The 23054-nt window shown below is 40.8% G+C and overlaps 1 protein-coding gene across 1 annotated transcript in view; it reads right to left on the bottom strand.

The window, feature by feature from the left end:
* KLF13 (KLF transcription factor 13) overlaps positions 1 to 22308 on the bottom strand; it is a 32270-nt gene extending 9962 nt beyond the window's left edge. Inside the window, exon 1 of the mRNA XM_059823989.1 lies at positions 21409 to 22308. Within this exon, the coding sequence (XP_059679972.1) occupies positions 21409 to 21949 (541 nt within the window). The 5' untranslated portion in view covers positions 21950 to 22308. The remainder of the gene's footprint in view (positions 1 to 21408) is intronic.
* Between the last annotated feature and the right edge of the window lie 746 nt (positions 22309 to 23054).

Here is a 23054-nt window from a genome sequence, read left to right on the forward strand (position 1 = left end):
CCTTTGAATACGCTAATCATCTGTCAAACAGCAAGGTTGTATGTCAGCATTGTTTACCTATTTGAAAAATACATATTATGCGAACTATTCAGCACATCCATCACAGCACTCTGCATGATGGGATTTCACAGCAAGGCTACCTCTGCTCCATGCCAGTCTTCCTTGCCTAAAACTCCAAACTGTTTCTTTCACATGTAGTGAGGTTATATTCTTGCCTCTCCAAGCAGCTAATGATTATATAATCCACATACATCTTCATTTGCTTTGTGCCTAAGCATGTAGAGAATGCTCTCATTTAAAAAATAGTTAATAATGTATTGCTTTCTTTAGTCAGAGCTGTGTTGTGTTTGAGGTTGTAGGTAAGGTTAGTTACAAACTAGAGAGGAAATAAATGGCAGTAAAGTATGGTGTCAGACAAACGTCACCATTCCAGTCACCTCGTTTCTCAGTAGTCTGAAATGTGGCGTAGTTAAAAGAAACAAGGAAGTAACAGAAAAGAGTGAAAGAGGCAATAGGAAAGGGCTTGCGCTTGAAATTCTGTGGCCTTACAGTAAAGTCAGCCCACGTGGTTGCAAAGTGTGCCCCTGGCCACTTCTAGAACTATAAATCATAGCAGTGTCAATGAAAATTCTCCTGGAGCAAATACTGTAAGTTTAAACTAGGAACTCAGTATCACTTGTACCGTTCTGTGGCCTTACAGTAAAGTCAGCCCACGTGGTTGCAAAGTGTGCCCCTGGCCACTTCTAGAACTATAAATCATAGCAGTGTCAATGAAAATTCTCCTGGAGCAAATACTGTAAGTTTAAACTAGGAACTCAGTATCACTTGTACCGTTTACACTGTGTCTCTAGTATGCATTGATTAGCTGCTGTAAATACCACTTGGCTTCACAGCTCTGACTGGATAGATGAAAGGAAGGAGGAATCGTCTCTTGCCTAGGTCAGTGAAGAAAACTAGCTTCTATCTCTTCCATTTCCTGACCCTACGTCGTGCCGTATGTTGTACACTTGAAGGCCAGGATGCCTCACTAAGCTGAACATTGGGTGTGGTATTTTCCTCTTCACTTTTTGTGATGTTCTTAGCAAAGTCTTTCTGAGGGAGTTACTGATCATATACAAATGCAGTAAGAGCAATTCTTTTTGGATGTAAATTTGCTCATTAATACCTTGAGTATTCAGGTTAGCCATGTCAGGTAAGAAAGAGATGCATATGCATATGTTTTCTCCTCACAGAAGGATAATGAGCATGAAAGATGTTCCCCACATCTCAGAGGACAGGTAAAGTTTTCTTTTGATGGCTAGAGAAAACAATGCACAAGTTTGTGGTAGCAACTGCATTACTGTTCTGTCTTCTAGATGGCCTTGTCAAAATCTACGTATTTTGTGTTTCTACATATCATATACAATCTATGTATCTAGTATTTCTCTTGACTCTCTTCTGTTGTATTTGCTGTAGTCTTGCTATGTGACTGTACTGACAGCGTGTACACTTTAAATGCACTATCAGTACAGCAATACCTATTAGTCTGTAAAATTGTGAGTAATCAAAACTTAAGCTACCTCTTACAAAGGTAGGAATCCATCAGCCAGAAGAATGGTAATGTTACACGATTATATCAGATGGTGTTTACAATGCATGTAATTTCAAAGATGATAAAGTATAAATCTCCTTACGGTTCTATATGGATTTATCATTGTTATCTAATGCTGCTGTTTTGTTGATTCTCTCTTAACTGTGAAGCTTAATGTTCACCATTTCATTCTCTTTCCCAAAAGTTCTGAAGCACAACCAAAATGGAGACCTCCTATCTAAGAAAAAAGGAACATCTCAGCCATTGGGATACCCATGTGGTCGGAAGCTTATCCTACTTAGCAGGGACAACTTCCGTGTCTAGGTGAGTGTGCAGACTAGAATGGACCCTGTCTGCCCCATAGGAATAACTTCTATGAATCATACTTCCATTAAGTGCAATGCCTTTGTTTACATGGACTTTCGCTACATCCTATTATAAAAGCAGCATTTTTTCCCTCTGCTGCTGGAACCTATGAGTAAATGCTCTTTTACTGCATACCAATGACAGGCCTCACTCTTGAAAAATGAAAGGCAACAGCCTCAGTGTCAAAGAGCTTATGTTCTAAAATAAGGCAAACTAAATGTTTGGTTTTGTGTAAAAGTTAAGCATCTGCAATTGCTGTATGTAATTTCTGTTCAGTAAGCCTAAAACTCTTACTGCATTTCCTTATCTCTGAGGCATTAAATCCTAGACTAGGGCTCAGTAAGAAATGCCACTAAATTAAAAGAGCAGCACCTTCCACTTGATTTTGTCTCTCCTGTGGCTTGTTCCAAGAATGGAGATCAATAGCTGACCCTTTGACTTTGCACCTAAATGCAAGATAATTAAATTGTGTTATGCTGAAATGATGAAGTGATGAATTCTGGGGAGAGGAAGACATGTCTTTGCTATGTGTCATTTCCAAACCACACTGAAGTATCAGACTCTTTGCAAAGAGCGGTACTCTGGGGCTTAATACAGTAGCCCTTTAATTACTATATTTCTCTAATTTGTTCTACTCAGATCTATGAATGTAATAAAGGAGGATGATTATTAAAACCTCTATTGTGATTAGAAAATAAGTGAAAGAAACACCATAAATAGAGCCTCCAAACACATTTTGGTAAAACTAAAAGATGGGGGATTTTTTTCCTTTTCCATTGGTCAATATACTTTTTAATAAATATACTTCAAAAGAATACTGGGGTTGCAAAACCAAAAAATGTAACTGCTAATCAGCAAATCTGACCTATTGCATCACTCCAGCAGAGGAATTTCAGCCTAGAATTCTTGCCTTGAGCCAAAAACTTGTTGTTTAAGGGGCTTTCTTCATTCCTTACATACAAAGCTTGTGTCTTCAGCATAGATCAGAGAAGTCTGGCCTCTTAAAACACAACAGAGACTGACATCAAGGAAGATATGTGGGATTTTCTTCTTCATTTTCTGTGATGTTGACGAGCCAATTCAAACCTTTTAAAGTGACAAGGGTCTAGAGGAGGGCTCTCTAAATGTATGTAATAATAAACACAGTGTTTTTATCAAATGAGTCCAGTGAAAACTTGAAAAGGAAAGCAATAATGTGGACCTTGATGGATATATATGCTGGACTGAGATCTTGTTTAGTCATTTGCAGTCTCTTGTTACTTCTGTTCTAGCATGCTAGCATGCTGATGATTTAGGCTCACCCTCTGTTAGAGAAAATAAGGTGATTAATGAAAATGTTATGCAGACAGCAACTGAAGCCAAGAAAGAAAACTCCCCAGACCTGATTCTCCCTTCTCCAGGAGGGAAAAAAATCTTACCCATAGATGACACAGCTGAACCTAATGCGTCTACAGGGAATGTGTAGTTAAGGTACCAACAGAAACACAAGGTTTCCATTACAAACTGCTGCCTGGATCTTTTCTGTGCTACCTCAGAATTGCTCATTCTGTTACCCAGGCCACTCTGCAAACTAAAAACAGCTCCAGATCAGACATCTGACTGTTAGCAGCTCCATGGGAGCTCTAAAAAGAGTATTACACTCATCGGCATCCTGTCTCTCCAGCCCAATCTTACAGTGGGAAAAAGGATTACACACTCACTATAGGACACTTCCCCCTCTTCTTCCAATCTGTGCTACCTCTTGTTGAAACCTAGGATTACATCCCAACAGAGCTGACAGGCTAACTGTCAAGCCATTAATTCTCAACGGTGTGGTCTTTACACAGAGAAATTATATGCGTAGCAGAATTAACCAGTAGGTACTCATGGGTCAAATGGCAGGAACCAAAAATGCAACGTAGTGACTTCTAAATGTCATAACTGCTTCTCTTGCAAACAGATATCCACAGATAACTGTGCTCCTTTTTTGATCAATATGATGAACTATCTTTCCTCAGCCTTCAGCGTGGGACACAAGTTATTCCTTGCTCTTCTAACAACCCAAGGGTCTTCTCTCTCTACCTGAAAATGCTGTAATTTAGTCCTTGTTGGAGAATTCTAGTTATCTTACTTAGATGGTCTTAAGTTTTAATTTATCTGAGTTCTGATCACTGTGGGAGGTAGAAACTTAAAAGTTAGATCAAACCTAAAAACTTGAACCTGAAGATGCTTGTATTGCAAGAATGTTTGAAATCAAACTGAAATATCACAAATCATCCCTGCCTGTATGATGAACACAGAAACAACCTCTGTAGTGGTTTAGACTGCTTTCAATGAAAGTCTAACTCACAAATAATTTTTGTGGTGGCTTTCATAAAAAATTTGCATGGTAATGTTCCTGATCTCCGGTATGACAATTGAAATGTTTTAAGTGGGAGAGCAATTAAATAGGTAAGGACAAATTATATTCATCTGGTGTGAATTGCGGGTGAATTCATGCTGAAATTGTGAAACTTCGGCCCTATAAGCTTTACCCAGCACTTGCGTGAATAACCACAAAGAAGGAATCATATGACTGCATGAATCAGTCTTTTCTCTGTTGACATATCAATGATTTTTTTATTATTCTATTCTACTAAAAACAGAAAAGTGCTTGTAAAAGCAAAGCTTATCCAATTAATGAAAGGTTGTCCTGCTAGGCAAAATAACAGACTAAAGGATTATTCATCTAAACTGAAACCTGTACTTTATTTGTCTGAATACTGGAAGATGTTGAATATCATCTGCCTCCAGCTGAAGTCCACATACTTTGGCATGAATAGACATTATGGGTAAGTTATGACATTTTATGTGCACAGCATCTCCCAGGATTTCAGGACAGGATGAGATTTCATTCTGCTAGAAGCCAAGCAAACAGGAGTTAGTAAAGTTGCCTTTGGCTGTAACTGTGAAATGTCTCTTTGTGAACTTTTGAACTGTTTAATCAACAACCTCACAGTAATGCAGCATACATGAAACATGGGACTGCAGCATTTATAAGTACAGCTAAAGCTGTAAAGCTGAGTGAAAAATCTGATACTGAGAGTTTATTGCAACAGTATGGAGAAGAGAGGGAGTGGGAATTTCCTTTTATTTTTATTCTCATTCTGGATGGATTGTTGTGTCAGAGAGCAAGGTGGTTCTGAAGTAGTTTATGAGCAGCATCAGCCAATGGAGCATATGGAGCATCCAGCTTCAGGGAACAGGCAGCTCTGGAAAGTAGTTTTATGGGCTGATAATCAAACAGCAAGTCTGTTGCTTGACACCAGGCCGCTACCATTCAATGCATGCATAAACCTGTTGCATACACTTCAGAAAATCTGCCCAGATTGTAAAGCCACACTTCCTGTTTAAACCAGGATTCAGGTTTTTGTTTTTAATAAAGGAATCAGATTCTATGATAACAGTTGTAGTCATATTCTAATGTGCTCACTTTTAAAGCAGGTCAACTTTTTAGAAAAGACAATATTTGCAGTTCAACATGCAACTCTTGCAAGTCTCATTTACATGTTCTATTCTAACAATAACTTCCCTGCTTATTTTGCATCTCCTCATCTAGCAGTGTCCTTCAACCACAGCTGTATGAAAAGAAAAAAGCACCAGTTACCTGCTCCCTTCTAGTTTCAGCTTGTTTTTCAGTCTTTTCTGTGTGTTAATTCTTTAAGACTACAAATGTGTTAAGCACATACACATCTAGGCCTCAGTCTCTAATATAAGCTGAAAATAAATACGAGAAGGTTTTCAACAATTACCACTGATTAGGTTGTCTTTTAATTTTGGCTGTCTTAATGTTTTAATCACTGGAGCGAACCTGTAGGGATGTACACCCAGTTCTCTGAAAAATCAGGCCGCTATGCAATGTCTCAGGGTGTTTCTGAAAGCATGTGTTACCACCTTGGCCATATTCTATACAAAATAGAAATAAATTATTATTAATGAGATGTTGCAATGAGATTCCCTTAGCATTCCTCCTTAGATAGACTTGCCAAGCAACTTATCACTAAGCCTGCAAGACTTCAGGCATCAACAAGTCACATGGAGGGAGTACATCATGTGACAGAAGAGAGTCTGTTTTATTAGACTGCAATAGAGGAACATCACTGCTAGAGCACTGTTTCTCTGAGCATTTAACACCCACGGTATAACAAAGCCTAGGTGCAGCTCAGCTCCTGCAATCTCTCCATGTTTTATGATCATTTTGCAGGACAGCTGGTTGCAGGGTCACTAGGAAGACTAGCCTCACCAGCTGTGTCTGACATGTGGGGTCATGGTGTAGGAGAGAGGCCATGGTAAGTGCTGGAAATGAATGAATGAAGTATGTGGTTGTGGAGGAGTACAAGTCATGACTCTGGATGTGAAACATAACTGAAAAGCTAAGATCTTAAGTAGAACACAGACATATTTCAAAGACAGCTTTGTCAAGGGCATCTTGCTATATATAACTTTGAAAACACCTCTCTCTCTCTACTTTTGAAGCGAGTATCTCATCATATACTCACATAAAGAAATTGACTGGATTCCTTTTTTCAAAAGGAAATACTACTTTCAATGCATTCCTTTTTCAAAGTAGTATTGAAAGGAACATCTTTACTATTTTGAAATTTACCAAATTATACAGATATACAAGCATGGCCTCTTTATGAGCTATAAATCTGTTTTCCCTTGCATGCCACGCCCATGTCTTCATTGTTTGCCTTTACAGAACAGTCTAGCATTAAAACCAGTTATGTCTCGCTACAGAATGTGGTTTGTATGTATGAATCATGCTAGAAGGGCTGCCTCGCAGCCACCATTTTCTCTATACGCACTTTAAAAGCCTCTTGACATGCAAACCATTTTACCGTGTGAGTGATTCCTTAGCAGAAATTCTGAATTCTACAGGTCAAACACATCATGTAAAAATGCAGTTGCTGTAAAGGCAGACAAGTTGTAGTAGAAAGATCCCTATTACTTGCTATAACATAAATTGCTAGTGCCTCAGGCACATTTGCTCATGCTCTGCTACGCTTCTTCGTTTAAGAAGTGGGCAGGTCTATTCTCTAATATGCCTGCTCTTTTGGGTGAGGAGAGGAAACCTGCTGGCCTTTCTGGCTTTTTGAGATGATGCACCTGTTCCTTCCATATGCAGGAAATTAGCTGACCATACTTTGTATGCCCAAAGCAGAGGGGCTAATGAAATACTCTGCAAAACACAGGATTTTACTGTGGCCAAAGATTTTTCAGAAGAAGCTGCCTGTGATGGAAAAGTTCTGTGAAATATAAGAAGAAATGCACGTTATTTTAAACTACTGCTGTGAAATCCTAAAAGATATCCCTGCCATGTAAGTCTGCAGGCTAGCTCCAAAACCCTATGCAGAGGACATAATTTTTATTTTGAAAAAAATCATAGAAGTTCCCAGCTGTTCTTATTTCCACTTGGATTCTTGGTCAATCTAACCCTACATCTGGGAACTACAAAATGATTTGAACCTGACTTCCTGTCCATATTCCTAGCTCCTGTTGAGCACAACTCTGGCAGCCATGAGGGGTCTCGGGCTGCGATTCAGGAATTACAGTATGCAGAGCTCCAGGGTTCATAAACTTGAGTAATCAGGAGGTTCTGTTACAACAGACTGACTGTAAATAAACCCAAAGAAAACAGGAATTGCAACTTCATGAGTTGTGTTGTATCCTGACCTCGAATACTGTGTTCAGTTTTGGGCCCCTCACTACAAGAAAGACATTGAGGTGCTGGAGCGTGTCCAGAGAAGGGCGACGAAGCTGGTGAGGGGTCTGGAACACAAGTCTTATGAGGAGCGGCTGAGGGAACTGGGGTTGTTCAGCCTGGAGAAGAGGAGGCTGAGGGGAGACCTTATCTCTCTCTACAACTACCTGAAAGGGGGTTGCAGAGAGGTGGGTGCTGGTCTCTTCTCCCAAGTGACTAGTGACAGGACTAGAGGAAATGGCCTCAAGTTGTGCCAGGGGAGGTTCAGGCTGGATATTAGGAAAAAGTTCTTTACTGAGAGAGTAGTGAAACATTGGAATAGGCTGCCCAGGGAGGTGGTAGAGTCACCCTCCCTGGAGGTATTCAAGGAGCGTGTGGATGTGGCATTGTGGGATGTAGCTTGATGGGCATGGAGCTGTGTGGTGTTGGGTGGGTTGGTTTTTGGTGTGTTGTGGTTTGTTGTTGTTGTGTGTGGGGTTTTTTGGGGTTTTGGGGGGGGGGGGGGGGGTTGGGGTTTTTTTTTGTTTGTTTGTTTTGTTTTTGTGTTTTTGGTTTTTTTTTTTAGGTTGGACTTGATGATCTTACAGGTCTTTTCCAACCTTAGTGATTCTGTGATTCTGTGATTCTGACAGCTTTGGGGGATTGAGATGATCCGACTATTGCTGTTGCAGATTGACAGTGCCAAACAGGACAGTTTATTATTCCTACAAAAGACATGATGCACAAAGTACTTTGACCTTGAATTTCAGCCCATTCTTTGAACCTTTTTTCTACTTTCATTTGAAAAGAAAAGTTTTTACAGCTCAAGTTTAGGATTGTTACTCTTTGTGAATAATGGATAAGAGAAAATCTTAGTCTTAGGAAAAATGATACATCATTACACTGCACACAAACAGCTATGTGTTTACCATTTTTTGTGAAAGATACATAAACTCAGCACTGTAAAGTTGTATACACAATGCTGTCTGCATTCTATAGATGCACATTTGTAAATCACCTTTTCAGTGTAACCCCTTTGTTCTATTACTCAAGGCTGTAAATGCTGTTAAGAGAATAAATTCACCACTCTGGCTGAGGCAGCTAGGGCCTGTTCCCAAGCCTTAATATATGGAAGAAGGAACTGGACACAAGGAATGTCCACACAGAAAGTAATGTGGAAGCTGGAAGGATTACAGTTGATTATTCACTGGCTACTGCTGTGTCAGTGGAATACTGTACAGATGGTAAGGAGCTGCAACTGTGTTTTATAATCAGAAGAGTCAAACACAAGCTTGACTTAAGAACTTAAGACCGTTTATATATTTTTAAAAAATTTAGATATTAAAAAAACCAAAGGCGGTCTGATTTCCAAGTGAAAAAGAGTTGTGCAGTGGAAGTTACTGTTCTTACTGTGTTTGCTCTTGAAACTGCAACAAATGTACTCAAATGAAAAGTGTGCTAGCACAATCACTTCTTCATAAAGCCAATACCACAGAACTTGCAGAGCACCCATGAGAATGTTACAGCCTCTTTACAACTACTTAGTTGAGAAAACAGTTACATGGTAACTTAGATTTCTTTGCAAATGAGAGTGGAGCTCAGTTCCTCCAAAGTATTCAAAGAAGAAAAACTATCAAGTGTATGAGTCACATCAGTTCCTTGCCTTTCCGCAAGAAACTAATCTAAACATCTAAGAAAGCCATTTTCATGCTAACATCAGAAAAACGTAGCTTATACCAAAAGTTTGAGTCTCCTGCAAACAACAGTGGTCATATCCAGTTTATGGTGTACATGTATAATACAGAAATGTAAAATGTAACTTGGAAGTGTCCAAGGGTACACGACACACAAGACCAGAGTTGGCTCATGGAAAGAAGCTTTAAGCCAACATATTCACAGAAGTTCAGAACAGGTGTCATATGCTTTTCCAAAATAATTAGTCTGTAACTCACCCACAAGTGCTAATCTTAGCAACACAAAGCAGGGTATTGATGATATATCCTCAGAAAGTATAGCTGGTTTTCCAAGAATTCATTACAAAAGCAAAACACCAGCCAGAAAGCATTCTCTCAGACCTTTTTTGTAACCTATTAGATTCTTAATGACAAAAAATAAATTTTAGTAATTTTTGCCTTAGTGACAAAAAATAATCTAATGATTTATACATTCAAAAGGGAGTAGTCTACTGCATACAAAAAATTGAATTATATTCCTATAAACAGTCTATAAGCACACCAGTCAAGATATGGACAAAAGAGAAGGATTCTTTCACTGAGAAGTTTGGTGTTAGACTGAAAGGGTGGAAGTACTCAAATCCTTATTATTATCCTATCAAGCATGGTGAAAGAGCTGAACTATGACTTTTCTTTTTTATGTTATAGAGCGCTAACACTTCAAGGAATTAACAGCAGCCTATTAAACAATCTCATTTTAAATGATGAGGAAGAGAAAAAGAAGTATCAAGTCAAAGATGTAGGTTTAAAATACTGTATGATTACAGAGATGATTTTGGTTTGATATGGTCAGTGATACTGTTTTCTCCAGAGGCAACACTGCTCAAAAAAATCACATGCAGAAATGCAGAGAGAACAGCTGAGTTCTACATGGCTTTTCACCAGCAAGCAATGTTAGCAAAAAAAGTGTCTAAAAATGAACAGCCCTTCACCATCTGGGATCTTGTGGTATGAGTTAGGTGAGAGTTTACACTTGGAGAGAAAAGATATGTTTGCCTGGTCTACACTGCTTAACAGAAACATTGGTCAATTCTATATACTGAAGCTAGCGTAAGAAACAGACAGAATGTTCTGTTCCTTTTTGTTTTTTTAAAAAAAGAACACCCCTTTGGGAATTGCCTGACACTTTGCTTAGAAGATGCTGGTGCTGAACATTTGTACTTCGACAAGCAGTGTTTAAAAGCTGTTTCTCATTACAGCTTTGTCTCTGCAGTATATAATGAGAGCTTCATAAATTATCACCTTAGACAGTATAAGGTATCTGACAATCATGTTCCTAAACACATTTCATCTGTATGTTTCCCAGTTATAGAAGTCTGGGACAAGGTTCATAGTAAAGCATTTGTGCCAGCTGTTGTACAATATTTGCTTACTTCAGTGAGCACAGCAAAGATGACATTGTAACCTGCCTGACCATCTCATCCTCTGAAAGCTACCAATGAGATTTGTTAATTACAATAGCTCCCCAGAAGTAAACTTCTACATTTAAACTCCAAGCTCCAACAGATGCTGGCTTAAATCATGCCTGATTTGGTCAATGAGATGGTGCCACTAATGATGTTGTCCCACAGACTGAAAGGAGATGCCAACACAACAAAACTCACTCAAGCTGAAAGGAAAGATGTAGAAAAATGGTGAAAGAGTCTTTCAGCATGGATAATTACCCCAATCTTGTGTGATATCTGAACTCACTTGCAGATGAGAAGTTAAGCAAGCTGTGGAATATAACCATAGTAGAATGAATCGTGAGTAGCACTGTGTCCCCACAACATTCAGCTATGCTCCCACTAGTGTATCTGTGCTTCTACAGGTCTTTCGTAAGTCATCATATCAGGATTACAGAGGAGTTGCAATACATGTGTACAGTTTCCTTTAACAGTTTTAAACAGATTTTTATGATGTAAATATCACAATTCTCTTCAGCTGTTCCCTGGACTTAAGAGTTTGCAGATTACGTGGGATCTATACCACAGATGAAGCTGACCGGAAAGTAATGGCTCTGAATACCATAGATAGATGCCAGACCTCTAAAACACCTTCAGTAGCATCTGTTAAAACTCACTGTTACGAATTGAGACATTTCTCCTCTTAAAGTTACTGTTTCAGCCCCCCTGCAAACTGTGGCAGTTATCATACCAGTCTGTCATTTGAAAACTTATCTTTTCAACAGTATCAACTATTTTGCAGTCCTGGTAAGATCTGGAGATAGTGGGGAGAGGGAGAATCCTCCCTCCAGGCTGCATGTCCCACCATTTGAGCAAAGCTGAGTAAATCTACCTAGCCACAACAGCCCTATTCCCCCTTCAAATCCTCACCAGCACATGAAGGAGGGACAGAATCAGAGTTAGGGTTCAGCATACATGATCTTTAACTGTGTGCAAAAACGTTTTTATGTATATTATCAATGCAATGCTTACTATACATGCAGGTGGTGAGGAGAGGAAGTGGTTTTTTTCCAAATGAAACACAAAATTCTGTGCTTAAGAAAATATGTTTCCTTATTAAGGACAGTGACGCATTTATTTTTTTTTAAGACAAGGGGTAGGTGATTAGCTAGAGATGGTCTTACCTCTCACATCATATTTGGTGTACATGTTGCCAATTTCAGAAAGACTATTTCTAAACTGTTAGTGAGAAGAATTCAGTTGTTTCCAAGAATGATGAAAGCTGGGGGGAAAGGAAGGTGCAAATACTGTGCATCTCTGCACAAAGGGGAAGAATGTATCAATGAGAATCCTGGTAGAGATGTAATCCTTTGGGGTATCTAAGAAATTCAGTTTTGTTTTGGCCGTGTTCTGGGAATTTAAAAAACATACTTTGCAAATACACACTGGATTTATTATACAAGACTAGCCATCTGCCAACATTCTATTGGCACTGCTTATATGGACATAGATACACCAAATGGAAACTTCTACTGACTTAGAGGGGCTTTCAGTGCTCTGTTAGAGTTTCACATGCATGCATAAGAAAGTTGCATACAATTCACATTGGTCTTGGAAAATATATTCATTGCCAGAACAATGAAAAACTGCCAAGGCAATCATGTATTAATGCTAGTCTGCAGTCCTTCTGCTGCTATTTAAAAGAAATTGCAAATGTGAATTCAGTAAGGCCCTACAATATATAACAAGAATTAGTCTGTGGTTCAGTGAGATTTTAGCAGCATCCCTGTTCATATTTGTTATAGCAGGATCTTAAACTACCAGATTAAGAATATAGGAAAGCTCCATAAGCACTGCGAGGTTTTGGAAGAATCTATAAAGCCCCAGTCTAGTATGTAAATTTGTACCAGTGTAATTTCATTTATTTACCCCCAAATCGCAAAACAAGTATTTCTCTGATCTCATAACAAACAGCTCATCATTTCAGCAAAATTTTGCAGGAAACATCTGAAGATGGACTAGGCTGTCATGTTCTAACCCTTCTCAGCTGGCTCCAATGTAAGTTCCTCTAGTGGAAATACTGACAGCTGTTTAGTTTAAAAAGTTCAATACATCCTTTTTGGCTGCTGTACCTCAGCTGGTCTTACTCTGGAACTAGGTGGTTAGCATTTCTGCCTCTCTCCTTGACCAGTTTTAAAAGCTACTGTTGAAGGCAGTAGAGGCTACATAACCAGCATACCCATTCTGCTTGTGTATTTGCTATCCAGGGATGCTCTAGCTGGCTGCAGGACCAAAGCAGATGGAAAGCTGCAAAACACGTATAATAGACAGCAGTCTAGTAGAAATAAATACAAAGTGCAATAAATCTAAATTAGCTTATTGATCCATTGACTACAATGTCAACAGATACCCAGCCACAAATAATTTGCCTATAATTCCTGAGAGCACTACAAAAGTGCTGTAACTGATTACAGAAAATCTTTTCCTTGCACTAGAGGTCATTTCAGGATATGCTCACTTTAATACCATTTGACTTGTGCCAAGTTCCTGGTTAGAAAATGCTTTTTGTGTTAGGGCTGCAAAAAAGCTTCTGAGGCTGTTTTTTTCTACCAGCAACTACAACAGTGGCACTCCGAACTTTTAAAAACTTTTCTTTTATATTAAGTGGAGGCCCTGTAAGATCTGCTGAATCTGCAAGACCTGAAAAATACAGGATATATGTGTCTGACTTCAGTGCCTGCACTTAAATAACCCACATTGTCTAGCTATTGTTAAACTGAACACAGCAAGATAATGATCTCATTGCCCATGCGAATCTACCTAATAAAAGCCAAGTGGGTAACAAAGGAACAAAAGTATACCTATAGAAATTCTACAGAAAGGACCCTTCAAAGGTTGTCCTGCATTTGAACAGCAGAATATTTTTTTGGCTCTGTCAGCACTGACTTCCAAACAGCTGATCCAAGATTGGAAAGGGGCACGGGGGAAGTTGGAACATGCTTAACTTATAAAACAGAACTAGAAACCACATGTCCAATATAAACAAGTTCCAGGTTTCTGCTCTCGGACGTGCCATAACCATGTTCAGCCAGACAATAACACAATGCAACAGTTGTATTTTAAATGGTTAAAGGTGCCTTCTTTTCAGATTAAAACCAATTGTGAGTTTGTTTCATAAAGAACTCCAGTTTAGCAAAAGATTTGTTTATGCACAACTCATGTCACCTACAAATACTTTCCAGTGTCCTGCAGAGTAGTATGTGCTATTGCAGAAAAATCTTCTACAGAGCATTCAGAACACTTTTTCCATAAGGCTGTGATTAATTTCTAATACAAACACAACTATCAATTGCAATTGTCCATTCATTAAAAAGATTGTTTGCTGGTTTACTCCAGACTATCTGTAAGACTTAGGTCTTGCTACTGAGAAGGAAAGTGCTGCTACCGGTGTCTAGGTCGAGGAAAACAATTGGAAGGTGATCCATCCTCACCCTTCCAGTATTAGTAAGTCTCATTACACTGGACCCAAGTACCACCTCCACGCTAAAAGGAAGATGGTTTGTGGAAAGAGAATTCTGTAAAGTTTCTCATTTTCCTCCAGATGCCCTGTTTTCACCCTGTAGAAAGGCAGTCCCTGAACACTGTATTCTGTGAATGATGTTGACTGGAACAGCCATACTGTAGTTGGGATATTTTTTGTTAATTACCCTCTGCTTGACTACAGTAAGATCACAGGTTGCACAGGCTGGCAACTCACTGCCTGAGCTAGACTTGTCTCAGTAACTGTCTTAGTCTCAGCAAAATGTGATTTCCAAAGAACCATGGAAGTCACAAATTGATTCACTTTCTTTCTGCACATTTTGTTTTCCTGGTTTAATGAGCATGTTTCTGTGCAACACAACACAATCATATGTGTCCCCTCAGATTCAAACCAATGCTCATTTGACTTTTAAACAGATTGTCATCTTCCTCTTCCCTCCTCACTTGGCAAGAGCAAACAGAGGAAAAGTGGAAAAAAAATTACAGAGAGACAATATTTAGCTATGCTGACTATACCTGTTTCAAAGACAATAGTGAAGAGGGAAACTATTTTTCATAGTAGACCCTCTCTCTAACACAGTTATGACAATGATAAGTACAGCTCTGCTTTAAAGGCTTTTTAGCTACAATACCTAAACTCTGTTAATTGTTATCAGAAGCTTTATTTCTGTGACTTCTGCATGACTAATATCTCCATAAAGACTGGGGAGAAAAAGGAGGGAAGGGAAGCCTTTCACAGAAAAACCTGTATAACAATCAGGAGATTTAGATCTCTCTAGTAGCTAATACTCCTCAAGTGTGTGGTTAATACCATTGTCAGCCAGTTGGATTCTCCATGCAACCAATTTAACCCTAAACCTTTTGCAGCTGAATTAACTGATTCCTATTATTCAATCCTGAACCAGTCAGGTAAGAGGAGTGAGTTGGAATAGTTTTGTCTGTCTTCCTGACTTCAGCTCCTTTTGAAAAATGTAAGTTTTAAAACTTGCTTATTCTTTTAAAAAATTTATGCCTCATGCTTTTTTTAAAGATTTTAACATTATGAGATTTATAGCACATGTACTGCTTATTTGTTATCTTCAATGAACACAGACTGTTTGATCCAGGCTTAGGATTGATACTTTTAACTAATAACTTTATTCCTTGGAATTGCATGTTAGGGTGAGGACTTAGGGAGGGCTGTAAATGAAGTTGGTTTATGTTTTCAACTGACTCATTTTTTTTAATGTGTTGAAACTTTCTTAGAGGAAGTAAGAAAGGAGTTGCAGAGCTCCTTCAGAGCAAACAAAAACATGCTTTGCAGTTTTGTATTGTTTTTAAAAATACAGGCTTATTAAAAGACACTTAAGACCATCAGTTTTCAGAAAAATGCAGGAGCAGGCTGCTGAACTATTTAACACTCAGAAAGATTGCTTATGGCTCAGACTGGAAGGACAACTGTTTCATGAAGCTGGCATCTGAAGCTACCATTTGAGCCTCTCTCAGAGAAAAACCTTAGAGAAAAGATTTTGATGCACTGAGCAAAGAGAGGAGGTGGAAGGCAGTAGAAGAGCATTATGGGACACAACAGCCTAGACGCACCCTGGAGCTTTTCGATAATCTGGGTGTATGCTAATGATTAGTGAGTTAAGCATGCAGAGCCAGCTAGCTGTTTCTAACTTTTAACACAAGAAGCCAAAAACAGGAGGCCCAGCCACTAAAATGGAAATTGCTGAGCAACATGCGGAGGGCCGCATTCACTTAGTCTGTACTTTTGCGTGTGGGAAATCAGCATTGGGGAAAGGCCTTTCCAATTTCCTCTCACATCCTGTTCAGAGGGAGTGCAGCTTCCCATTCAGTCCTGGCATCCAGGGCACCCCAACTGGCAGCTCAGAGAATGGCTTGAACCAGTGGTACGCACTCATTTCATCCTGCTCTACACAAAAGCAATCTGCAGCCCTGTTTCTCCCTGCTCTCTTGAGTGGCACAGGAGGCATTACATTAAGTTTCTCCTCTTGTAATCTTCTCCTGCAAAGGCTTGGGTCTTCACAAACACTGCCCGCTTGCCACACGCACGCATGTATACCCCTTCTGGAGTCACTGTGTGCCTACAGGCAAGCAAAAGGAAACCTGAGCAACATCTAGTCCACATTTTCTAGCTAACCAGTTAAGTTTCTGTTAATTGCCAGGTGCTAAAATGAAAGATAAAGTTTATTTCACTGATATGTGAACTTGCTTCTCCTTACGTTGGTTAATCCGTTTCTTCACACACACACAGACAGCATCTTGATTCAAACCAGCTTCAAAGTTGTGCTTTACTGCTGCCTTTTGAATTAATGTAGCCAGGGCAAATCAGATGTACTAGAACTGAAAGTGAAAACCAACCTCCTGCTTAAAACATATTATCTGTACTTTATATAAAGGCCTCTTTGCCAACCTAAAAACAGGCCAAATACTCTCTAGTTTGTCTAGCCTGTTATGCTGTTGTGACACTTGTCACAGTGAGGTCTGATTGCTTTATTTCTCAGATTGCTTTCAAATACCAAATACATTACGAATGTCTCCATCTTCACATACCCCAGTTACGAAGTCATCAAAAAAACTTTGCTTAGGGACACAAGAAATAATAATTGAGAGGGGAAAAAGGGTACAGAAGTTAAAACCTAACTTTTTGCATATGGGTTCATTAGTGTTGTCCTCAAAAAATGTGGTTATAGAGATTTAATGTAAAGAAATGGAAATTTCTTTATATGTGAATGGAAATGAGTCAGTCTTTTCTACCTATTTCAATTCAGCTAATATTTCACGAATAAGGGGTAGACTAAAAAGAACAACAGATACCAAATAACAACATATCCTCCATAACTGCAAGGTTAAGCAGGCTGCCCAAGCTTACCCTGCCTAGCTAGAGACCAACAAAGGTCTTGACCACTTTCTCTTGGATGAGTCCTAACCTGACATCTATGAGCAAGGATAATATAACTGGGATGGCCTTCTCTTCATCCTGTGCCCCGACAAACCATATAGAAGTCAGCTAGTTTAGCAATATTATGGAGGAGCCACTGTTAAGCCACCTGGCCCCCAAGTTTGTTTCACTGCAAGACTCTATCATAGGAAGCCTCCAGACTGAGACTGGTGCCCACATCTCCTTAGCTTATGCTAATTTGTGCAAACATATTTAGTTCTGATGATTGAAAAGCTGTTTCTGCATTATGATGTACTGCTTAGTGAGTAGAACTAGTAAGTTTAGAAGGACATTTCAATGGAATTAAATGAAGGTTTATTTTATGCTTTCTCTGCATTTGTGATGGCATGCTAATGAAGATGGCTAAAAGCTTGAGAGGTCATAGTGATGGGGGGGTGGGGGCTGCAATACATAGGATTCTTGTGATCCCTGCCCAAAATCCAGTCAGTTTTTCTCTACGTATAAATACGTAGCATAATGCACTAAGTTGGGGCTCTGTACAACCTCTCGGAACATAGTGGTCCCGGACAATGCTTATGAGGTTGTAGCCTGTAGATGACTGTTAGGTTCTGCGCTGCCTCTCTCTTTGCACTGGTGCATCAAAAGAGACAAACTGGTTACCAGTGACTCCAGAGAATTTCCAAACCTTCCTAGTGACCCCTGTTGAAAGCCTGCTTAGAGGAAGGAGAACTTTGTCATGTAAATGGTTTATCTGATTTTTCTGAAAGTCCTTTGTGTTTAGGAATTTTCTCGGGAGTGGAGAGGATTTTTAAAACTGATGTGCCAGTGAATTTTTTTGTATTAATGGCATCAATACAGCTTGGGACAAACAGGGTGCTGCATCTGTGGATCACAACACAGCTCCTGAGGTCCACAGGAACCTCAGTGGAAAAGAATTTGGACTTGACATCTACCCAGTGACACTAAATATAACCTTCTGGTAAACATTAAAACTTCAAGGGCTTTGTGGCTGATGATCACGTGGAACGCCAGGACATCCAGTGAGAGAGAAGGGTGGAAAACATAAACATGAAAAGAAACCTAGGGGGAGGGGAAGGGTTTGAAAGCTGGTGGAGAGAACGGCAAAGATTTTGGTGACTAATGTTTTTTGCCTGGTTCAAGGGTTTGTCGATTCAATAAAGATGAAGCATTCATAAGGCTGAGGTAGCTTAACCGCTAGTGTACCAAACACAAGAAACTATGGATTGCTCTAGCACATTATGTTCTAATAGAGAACTTCATTCTAAAACACTGTACTCAGAGTAAGGGCCTAAGGACAAAAGGCAGATGCTGCTTCCTTGGCTGTTCCATCTTGTTTCTTCTGCTTTAAATAGGATAATTAGCATCCTCTGCACTATGGTTTTTGCTTTGGACATTTAAGCACTGAAATCTGGCTATAACTATCAGAAGGATTTCACACAGGGCATCAAACAGCTGGAAAATAGTACCAGCTTTCAGTCTCTACCAATGTGGGCTGGATTTGACCCAATAGTATTTGGAAGGCTCTGTATCTTTTTGCCAGATCATAAGCTCAATGATCTAGTCTAGACTTCTTCCAAGCATGAAAAGCAAAGCCTTTAGTTTCTGAGCACAGTAGCAGACAAGGACAAGCAAGTTTCTAAAGCAGGTCATAAACTGTGCTATTCAAGTATCTCTAGCACTATCATCAGTATCTTCTAGCCTGCAGTACTGTTCTTAGCCTTCAGTTCACCCCTAAATACCAGCTCATCTAGTCATACAGCACATGGAAGAAGTTCCACTCCATAGCAGAAGTTTTTGATTGTTTCTTACTGTTTGGGAGTTACTGGGGTAGCTGTTTAAAGCACCTTGTGTGTGTACTTGGAGTACTTTCACCACTGCTTGGTGAGGTGGATAGCCATCACCCTATCCATTTGACAGATGGGCAGACTGATGTGTACATGTTACTTCACTAGTTCAGGACCACTGGAAAGCAGAGGAGACCCAAACCCCTTGTTCTAAAGCAGTAAAACCCATTATGTGTTTTGTAAAAACAAACATTTGCCAGTCCTGGAAGTCATCCCTTGTTCTGTTAGTGTAACTCCTAGTGTCATATAAACTGTTTTCAAGCCTGTCACAATTTCTTTTAAAGAAAGAAAAAAATTAAAACACCTTAGAAAACATTCTGCAAGAGGAGTAAGAGGCATTTAAGCCTGTTTAAAACTCAATCCAAACAGAGACAGACCTGTTGCCAGTGAGGAGGGAAACTTGGCAGCTTTGTTTAAAGCTTCCCACACAGACACTGGAGACGCAAGAAAACAAAGAAGCTGTAGTCCCCGAGGGTCCTGCCACTCCCAGGGCAAAACCAGTCCCTTCCCTGCTTTTCCTCTAGCTCTCACAGACATGCACAAGCTCTCTTCTCTCAGTGCCATTAGCTACAGCAATAACCAATTAAGCCCTACAGACCTGGAAAAAATACAGGAAATGAAGAGTTAAAAAAAAAAAAAAAGAAAAGAAAAAAAAGAGAGAACTTGGAGATAAGCCAGCGTCCCCGAATGACTCGGCTCAGCCGGCAGCCTGGAGCGACACTCCCCAACGGCCGTGCCCTCCCTCTCCTCAGGGCAAGCATGCCCAGCCCTCCTCTCTTTAACCACGGACAGGAGTTCCCCTTCTTGGTCTCTAGTTGGTTTGGGAGCCCAGAAACATTGCTAGATTTATCTTTCACTTTTAGCACAATGGCAAATGCCAGAAATAAGAAAGCAAAAGAACGGAAAATTAATGGAGGCAATTCCCTGCAAGCCAAGTGGAAGCACCTTTTCTGCGTAACTCCCAAGGAGGCAAAAAGCAGTTACACAGTGCAAAGCAGGGCAGGCTGCCTGGGGTGCCAGGAACATGCTGTTCCTTTGGCTGTGCGGCACAGGGAATTGTCCATCCATATGCTCAAACTTGATGGGGCTTTCTTCTCTCCCACGGAGAGCAAAACGTACCCTCAGTTTAGAAGGGCTCTTGCTTTATCTCAGGAAGGCAGTAGGAAAAGCTGAAGGCACACTGAAGAGGTATGGCTGGTGTGGGTGGGGCTGCCACCTCTGAGCTAAAACTGTTCAAGAGTCATTAAGTCATGTTTAGTTCTGAGGATCTTTTCCTTAACGCTTTTCATAAGTGAAGATAGATCTTAGTAAACTAATTTCTCTGAAATTACTCAGTGGAACAGCTTGCACAAGCCTGCTTTAGTCGGTGTGCTGCCTCGCCATGTGTGCTATGATCAGTGCCTTCAGCAGAAATTGGTCTCCTCTATTTTTGGTGCTCCCTGTGTGACTGCAAGCCACCATGTTCCCCAGCACCAAGCAGAGGCACGAGGTCTGGCAAGTCATGGGGCCTGTTTCAAGATGGCCCTCCTAATACTTTCAGTACGTAACTTTCACAGCGCTTGCAAGACTTCATTTTTTCTATCTGTGTGTGTCTCATAAATTACAATAGCAACAAAAAAGTGGTCAGATAAGTCTTCACCAAAAAGTGAATACTGAACACTGATCAGAACAAGTTAGTGTTTGCATTCAAATGTTTTTGTTTGGAATCAGTTTTATCCAGCTGCCAAAAGCTTTTCTGAGACTGCCCATGTCCCCCTCTCTCTATACTTATGATAAAGGTCTCCTTGTGACTCATGTTCAGCCTCTCAACTGCCTTCCTGCCTACTCTAGCTTTCACACAAGTGTCTGCTAAAGAAAGAAACAGACACACAGTCATTCAGGTGCCTCTAGAACATTTAATTTTAAAATATCAAGAGTATTAATGCTTGCATGGGAAGTGATAAGCCGGTATAAAGGTAGTGACAAGAGCATGGGGTAGGAAAAAGTAGGTGGGGGAGGGTAAGAAGCATTGGAAAGGGAAGTAGAAGATGCACGGAACAAGAAGGCTAGCAGCTAAAAATTACAGCTTGGTACAATCCACACAGACGACCCACATGCCATTCCCTGTGACGTTAAATAAGTCATAAAAAAGGGCAACATTAACTTTGAATCTATGCCCAGTAAGGATTTATTCCCAGAGGGGTTTTTTTTTTGTTGTTGTTGTTTGGTTTTCCCGAGCTTGAGTTCCAAGAGGTGGAAACCATAATGGTGGCCAAATACAAGTTTGTTTGGTTTTGGATTTTTCAACATTCATTGTAATTACCAAGCTGTAACAAATAAATCTCTGGCTGGATTGTAACTAACCTGTGTGGGTCCTTAGATGAGCTTTAAGATGGGAAGATTTGCCATAAACTTTTTCACACCCCACATAGTGGCATTTGTGCTTTTTCTGGGGTGATCCAGGGTCAGTCCAGCTTCTCGTGCGTTTGTTCTTTTGTCTGGGGCTTGGCTCAGTTACTGCAGCCAGGCTAGTAGGTGTGGCTGCTCTTCCTTCTCCACGCTTACCAGCCGAAGACACGCTTTCTTCCACAAACTCCTTAGGAGCAATAGAAATGTGTATTTGTTCTCTGATATCAAAGGTCTCTGTTTTTTCCATCCTTAGAGCAGGTGAGTTTGGGACATGCTGGTTCAGATCTGCTAAAATGCTAGCTACCACAAGTAATGATGATCCATTGTCTTTCCCGGTTTCTCTGACTTCACGCTTATCTTCTCCATTTGATGAAGGAGGTATTGCTGCATCAGGTTGAGGATCAGGCTCCCCTTTGGGACTATGGATAATAGCACGACTGGACATAGAAACAAGGCACTCTGCTGCAAAATGATCCACATATGCTGCTGTTGCCATTTTTCGTAAGTTTAAAAGGAAATCCAAACAGAAGAGAAAAAAAAAACCCACAACACTGCTCTCTCCCTTTTAAAAAAGATTATGCGAGCAGACTTTTCCCTCTCTTATTTCTTAGGATCTCTTTGTAGAAGTAAAGGCTGATTTAGCAGCCATCAAAAACACACTTTGTTCGTGACGATCACACCCAGCTTGTCCCTAAATCAAAAAAGCGTTGGAAGTCCAATGGAAGAGAAAAAGAGCAGATAGATCCTGGTACTGGCAGCTTGTTGCTTGGAGTATAAATTAATGCTGTTTTTCCGAGAACGCAATAAAATAAAGATGCGATTTCCCCAGCCTTTCCATTGCGTTGTGACAGTAGAATAAGCTTTCCCCGTTATCGCTCCTCGGAGTCGCCCGGACCTCTGCGGGGGCGTGGCCTGGGAAAACATCTGGGCCTGACGTCACCGCGAAGCCACATCCTGCGCCGATCAGGTTGGCGGCGCGCGGGGCCGGGAGCTCGGCGGCGCGCGAGCAGGGCTGTGCCCGCCAGCGCGGCCTGCGCGCGGGGCAGCAGTCCGCAAATGAAAGGAAGCGGCCGATTGGCTGGCGGGGGGGGCGCCGCGCGTCCAAGTCGCCCGCCGCGGGAGCGTGTGGCACGCTCCGCCCCCGCCGTGTCCCGGAGCCACCCCGCGGCTCCGCGCCACAGGGCCGCAGCGCGCAGAGCGGCGCGCGCGGCCCCCTCCGCCGGCGGGGAAGCGCAGGCAGCTTCCCCCGGCAACGGTGTCGGCGGCTGTGCCACCATTAAGCTCCCAGCTCTGTCCACAGGCCGTTCCCTCTGACGGAGGTTAAGGATTCGGGGCGTGCCGTATTAGAACTGGTAGTGCTAGGGACAATTTAGCAGGCGCTGAACTGTTAAAAGGAAGAGATTAAAAAACCGTAAAGTTGGAAGTGATACAAGTGACGGGAAAGAGCGAGACTACACCGTTTGGTCCACAGCTATACAGATGGAGTTCATGTGTGGATTTTAACAGGTTGTGAAAGGTTTAACCAACTGCCAGGGAATACACTTGGAATAGCCTTGCTTGCTGTCAAAACTTTCCTCACTATAGCACTCTGCTGCCCCTAA

The sequence above is a fragment of the Gavia stellata genome, chromosome 13 (assembly GCF_030936135.1).
Source record: "Gavia stellata isolate bGavSte3 chromosome 13, bGavSte3.hap2, whole genome shotgun sequence".
Classification (NCBI taxonomy): Eukaryota; Metazoa; Chordata; class Aves; order Gaviiformes; family Gaviidae; genus Gavia; species Gavia stellata.